We start from the raw sequence: 6,007 nt of genomic DNA, 5'->3' as shown, positions 1-6,007 counted from the left end.
TGTGTGTGTCTGTGTGTGTTTCTGTGTGTCTGTGTGTGTGTCTGTGTTACCCCCCCTTACTGCCAGAGTCCCTCAGCTTACCTGTCCACTCCCCCACCAACACTCTCTGACATACAGAGAAACCTTCACATGGTGATGATGGTGTTTGTCAGCACGTCACTGACTGCGCTGTTTTCTGTGCAGGCGGTCCAGCTAAAACCCACAAAGTCATCAAGAAGACTCCTTTGGCGTCCAGAGCTGATGGTGATGGCGCTCCTGATCAGAAGGTTAATTTCACAGCAGGTAGTGATGTCACCGATCCATGTATCACACTGCTAATTTCTTCCTGTCTGTCTCTCCTTCCACAGAAGGATCTCGGAGACTCTTTCTCCTCTTCCTCGCTGAAATCGCAATCAGGAGACAAATCGGCTTCGTCTGGAAAACCTTCCTCCCTAGATGCTTCGCCTCCCTCCAGCTCTTCCTCATCTCTACGTCCTGCGGTAAGTGAGGTGAACGAAAGCTGCTGGTGTTCATAGACTCAGCAAAACAGAAATCACAGGTACAGTCAGGATGGCGTGTTTATGTTTGTTTGTTTCAGTCAGACCAATCGGTGACCTCCGTCCATCTCTCATTGTCCGCAGGTTGAAGCATTCATCAAGCAGTTACCCAGAATCCTCCCTCGCAGCTCCATCCCAGATAAGACACTCACCGTCCGCTCCTCTCCACCCTCACTAGCTCCCAAAGACGCCTCTGGTGTAGGGGAGGTGTCTGGACATGGAGGCCCCACTGCCACCACCGCCACGAGTGGTGGCGGGGTGAAGGTGATCGCGATGGCGACGCTGCCGCAGCAGCAGGGCGGCCCCTTTCCTGTGATGATTCTGCCTCAGAGCTGTCTGTCCTACGAAAGGGAGAAGGTTGCCCCGCCTCCTCCCCCTCAGCAGCAGCATGCCCCCTCAGCCCCCACCTCTGTGGTCCAGAAGGTTCGAGGTGGAGCAGCCAAGCGTCCCCTGGAGGTGGTGGTGTCCAGTGGCAGCGCCATCGGTAGTAGCACCCCCACCAACACGACGCCCGTGAAACGGAAACGAGGACGACCGAGAAAACCTCGCCCCGAGGATTCCCTGCCAGCCCCGCCCACTACTCTTCCTCCTCCACCCCTACCACCTGCGCCACCCCCTCCTCCTTCCATCATCAGCTCTGTGACGGGTGGCGTCATCCAGAAAGCCTCCTCGTCGTCGGCCTCCTCACAGCCCGTGCTGGAGCTGGTGATCCAGGAACCGCCCGGCATGGTTCTGGGTGCAGTGGAGCACCGTGGCGTGGTGGTGCAGTGCCCTCCAGAGGTGGACCGCCACAGTAAGCCGCTGCTGTTGCTCCAGAGCCCGGGAAACCAGAGCTGGGAGCTGGCGGCGTCAGGGCGCACCCAGATGGTGGAAGTCATCCAGAAAGCTCCAAGACCGAGCAACAACAACAGCGCCACCACGCCGCCCACCGCACACCTGCCAGCGCCTCCCCTCCCACTGCCCACGCTGCACGAGGAGCAAGGCGAGGTGGAGATCACGCTGACGCCGGTGCAGCCGCACGTCAGCCTGCCGCCACCACCTCCTCCTTCCACCTCCTCTGCTGGCTCCGCCTCTCCCGCCACAGTGATGAAGAATGTGAAAGAGGAAGCAGAGAGCAGCACATCCTCACAGAGGGAGGGGCACTAACCCTGTTACCTCACTCGCTACAAAGCCTCGCCCGTCTGACGTCTTCTTCCTCATTGGTGGAGATCCCAGATTGGCTGCGTCAGACAGCCAGTCAGGGGCATACATGAAACCAGAACACTCACATCTCGCGGCCACACTTCCTCCGAACATTTGTTGGTCTGCTGCTTCGCTTCACCTTAAAACGTGCAGAGGAGGAGGCGGGGTTTGGTACTTACGGGTCAGAGCCTTGTAAAGGTTCTGTGTGTTAAACCTGAGAAACCACCTCTGTAATGAGCTCAGCCTCTGCTCCCCTGTAGGCCGTTGCCTCCAGGAGGTGCCGTTTGGGGAGCAGAGGCTCCGCCCCCTGTTCTGAACAGCCTTGTGTTTTTATCGTGTTGGTTTGTGATTTTTTTAAATGCCCCCAAAAAAGAAGCCGTTTGATCTAAACGTTTGAACGCGACTTTCTTTATTAGTTCAGCTTCTTTGATTGCGTTTAAATGATTAATAGTCACAGACTCTAAAGTGCTCGTGTCTGTTTCCGTCAGGGCCAGATGACCTCACAGCAGACCTGCTTCCATGTGTTCTTTGTCAAGTAGCACCGCATTTGTTTAACTAGAAAGTACTTTGTGTGAACTGTGCTGGAAACCTTCACCACCCGGCGACGATTTACTGAAAGTGATTTTTTACTTCAGCAGGTTATTTATGGTGAAAAATTGCCCCTCCTCCGGCAGCCACGTTGTTGTTTTCATGTTAATGACGTGGATGTAGACCCCCCCGCTAGAGAGCACAGCAGCGGCACGATATCTGGCCCTTACGGATCGAACGGCTGGTTTGAAGCTTGAGCTCAGGCACAAGGAGCAAAGCACAAGTCGCCCTCCACCAACGCTCGCATGCAGTACGAAGAATTTACCCACTCAGAGCCCGTTAGATGCCATGCACCCTTTGCACTAACCAGCTCCCTGCGAGCGCCACCACAGCTCTGTCCCGATCAGCAGTGTGACACGACCACGTCGAGATGCTGATGTTAATAAAAATAAAATAATAAATAACCCAAAACAAAGGTTTCGGCCACAGGAAGTGCCCTAAACTTGTAACAGGAAGTGGTTCCTGCTCTTCTTCTGTGGTTCCTTCGGGAGGACTCTGGAAGTGTCACATTGCTGAGCGATTGTTCTTCACTTCTGTCAGACAGCTTCTCGCTCCCCGCGGGCGTCGTCTTCATCATTGGTGCTACAAACTGCAAGGCGCGGCACTGCCGCCGTCCTCGCCATCTTCATCCTGTGATCTCAGACTTGTAAAAACCCCGTTTGTCAGTACTCGCGTCTGGAGGTGTGAATGTGGCGTGTTCAAGTGTGTGTCCTCACTTCCCTCTGTCCTCTGGCAATGAGAGCTGCGGGTCAGTTAACGGGACGTCGAAAATCATGACTGTTAATTCACACGTGTTGCATGATGGGAAGGTGCACATGGCAGCACTGCACTAAGCGCCAGCATGTAAATATGACTGCATGGTGTAAACTCAGCCGACTGGCGTCCTGTTAACTGCCGCGCCTCGGCCCTGACTGACTCCAGCGTTGCACTGTGTAAAGAGTCCGTGTGTGTTACCAGTTTGTTGTTATAGGCATTGAGAGACTACGTCACAGGTATTTATGAGTAATGTTTTGCTTTGTGGTTGCACCTGACGAGAGGCCGGCCGCACTATGGCCGTTTCAGTTTTAAGTGTTGAACAGTATGAATAAAGAGGAAAACACGAGTGTTTTATGAGAGCTGAAGTAATCGCACAGAGTAGTTACATTTCACGGTTTGTAGAAGTAAAGACGTCTCTCTAAAGGCCTCAGTTTACTTCAGACGAAGTTTGTACGATAAACTGTGTCTGACGGCAGCCGCAGGCGAGTCACCTGACCTGGACTGTGGTTACAGCAGTCCACCCGCTTCCAATCGCATCACGTTTGTCAGAGAGCTGTAGGACTGATGCTGAGTTACTCCGTCTGACTCTGGAGGGTTTTCTGACGAAACGTCGGACCTCTTGGGACCTGTTTGTGCTGATCTGGGACCTCAATGGGAATTTTATCCAGGACTGAGAAGGCTTGCTGGTCCTGAACTGGTCCCTGTTGCTTTAAGGCTTCCTTTGAGGTGGACTGAGGCCTAGATGCTTCCAGAAAGAAAAACAAAAAACCCTCGGTGGGCAAAGTTGCTGCTGAGTTGACCGACGAGTCGCTCTGCTGCCAGGCACCGTTGACTCTGTCCTCATCACTTTATTGCAGACCTGATGTTAAAGTCAAATGTTGCTTTTGGGAATCAAAAAGTTCTGACTGAAACCCAAAGAGATTGTTCCCTGTGCAGGAGCTACTGGGCAAACTGGGAAACCTGACAAAGATGCAAAAAGAGCTGAAGTTGGGACTAACAGCGCGAGTAACTGAGCAGAGCTGACATGTGGTTCAGAACGCGAGTCTAAGAGTCGGTTTCCAAAGGCGTTCAGATAAACGGTCGTGATTGTGAGAGAGCCAATCAGGGGGAGAGAAAGTCGAGGGGTAAAGAGGTGGACCTGAGCTGCTTCGCACCTGCTCTACCAAGCGAGCAGGTGCGAAGCAGCATGACGAAGCCTGAGACACAAACCCCAGAAACTGTGGTTCATCTGAATAAGTGAACCTGCTTCATCTTTGATGATCCCTGAAGGGCAGAAGGACTCCAGGATAACCCAGTTAAAAGCAGCTCTGGCCCAGTCTGGCCCTGCACTGGGAGCCTGGGTTTGCAGCTGTCTGTGGGAGGTGTTCACTGTGGAGCCGCAGTGCTCGAACAAACTAAACCAGAAACGGGTCAGATAATCAAAGATTAAACGATCGGGATCCGGGTAGCAGGGCGTCAACTCCAAGGGGCCAGACTGACGACACGGCGCCTTCTGATGTCACTTCCTGTCTTGTTTATATGTGCTGTACATGTGTAGAGCGGCTCCCCTGCGAGCCCTCTGCGATGTGAACAGCTGATTGTTACTGAACCTCACCGGGTCAGAGACCTTCACTGACGAAACGTGACGAGATGACGAGGCACTGTTGGGAGCGAGCCCTGGCGGTCCCGTGGGGGCCGGGTTTTTGTCTGTAGCTGTGACCAGCGGCGTTGACGTTTCCTGTTGTTTTCCTTCTGCCTCGTGCTTTGTCAGTTGTTGAGCTTGTTGATGTGCAGATTTTCTTCTTCCTGGTGTTGCCGTGAGAAACGCCATCGGTTTTCTGCATGTGTTCCCGTGGCTGCTGGTCTCTCTTTTGGATGTTTGTTTCTCCGTAACTCCGCCCTCTCTCCTTTCTGTTGCTTTTTTGTTTTGCACTTTACTTCGGGAGCGGTGGAGGATGAACCTCCCGTTCAGCAGTGTGACGCAGCTTCGCTTGTGTTTGTTTGTTGTGAAGAGAAAGTGAAGCGTGATGAGGACAGAAGCCAGAACTTTAATGTGAATCTATTTTCCTACGTGACGCAATAAAGACGTGACGTTAACTTACTCTCTGGTCTCCGCCTTTCATTTCAGCGGGTGTTAAATCACTTCCTGATGACTAATCGGATCTTTGGAAAATGCCGTCAGCATTCCCGAGGGTCCCTCACTGCTCACGGGATCTGAGGGTCACAAGAGGACTTGGGGGTCACAAAAACGGAATCCTCTGGGACAAACCTTGATACGCTGAGTTTGATTTGTTTCTAGTTTGAGTCTGAAATCAGATTCTTTTTTGTTAAAATGTTATCATTTAGTTTAAAACAGACCTGAAGTATTTCAAATGGAGCAATGGGTTTAAAAGATGGTTTCTTTAAATGTCTTCTTTCTCTTCTCACTTATTTCATGTTCTTTGTAAAGCTGCTGATGGAGATCGAAAACAATCAGTGAAAACACAAAAGAGGAGCTTGATTTTCTGCCTGTGTGACAATCGCAGACATAAGAATAAAATGCTTTAATTGCCGTTGTTCACAGTGAAATTGTGGGTGGTCCACACCAACTGTGCAGGAATAGAATATAAATAGTAAAACAGTCGGGAGGGGCTGTCGCCAGTCCCCTTCAAGGCCTTCCCCAAACCGCAGCACTATCACACTTCCTCATCCATCCTTACCAAGGAAGTGGTCCCTGCTAGTGAAATACAATTTATTAATCAAAGGTGAGCGGCGATAACTGACTACATGTGTATACTGTGACATGATTGGACAGACATGGATGTAAACCACACTGAGGTGAAGTAACCACAAGGCACTGATTCTAACGTAAAGGTACTCTGGATATTATCAAATGTGCAAAGATTGTTAAATGTTACATTTTTTGTTTGTCAGGTGTCCTGTTTGAAGGAAACACTGGACTGCATGTGTGCACATGAACACAAGGA

General features: G+C 51.4%; 1 protein-coding gene across 3 annotated transcripts in view; it reads left to right on the top strand.

Moving 5' to 3' along the window:
- rfx5 (regulatory factor X, 5) overlaps positions 1-5,143 on the top strand; it is a 9,328-nt gene extending 4,185 nt beyond the window's left edge. For all 3 annotated transcript variants that reach the window (XM_005752607.1, XM_005752609.1, XM_005752608.1), the window contains exons 9-11: positions 184-266; positions 348-479; positions 621-5,143. In XM_005752607.1, the coding sequence (XP_005752664.1) occupies positions 184-266; positions 348-479; positions 621-1,682 (1,277 nt within the window). In that variant the 3' untranslated portion in view covers positions 1,683-5,143. The remainder of the gene's footprint in view (positions 1-183; positions 267-347; positions 480-620) is intronic.
- Positions 5,144-6,007: the final 864 nt, after the last annotated feature.

Source organism: Pundamilia nyererei, unplaced genomic scaffold (genome assembly GCF_000239375.1).
Source record: "Pundamilia nyererei isolate P.nyererei 1_Seehausen unplaced genomic scaffold, PunNye1.0 scaffold00368, whole genome shotgun sequence".
Lineage (NCBI taxonomy): Eukaryota > Metazoa > Chordata > Actinopteri > Cichliformes > Cichlidae > Pundamilia > Pundamilia nyererei.
The sequence above is the reverse complement of the archived record's forward strand: the minus strand, read 5'-3'. Positions and strand labels throughout refer to the sequence as shown.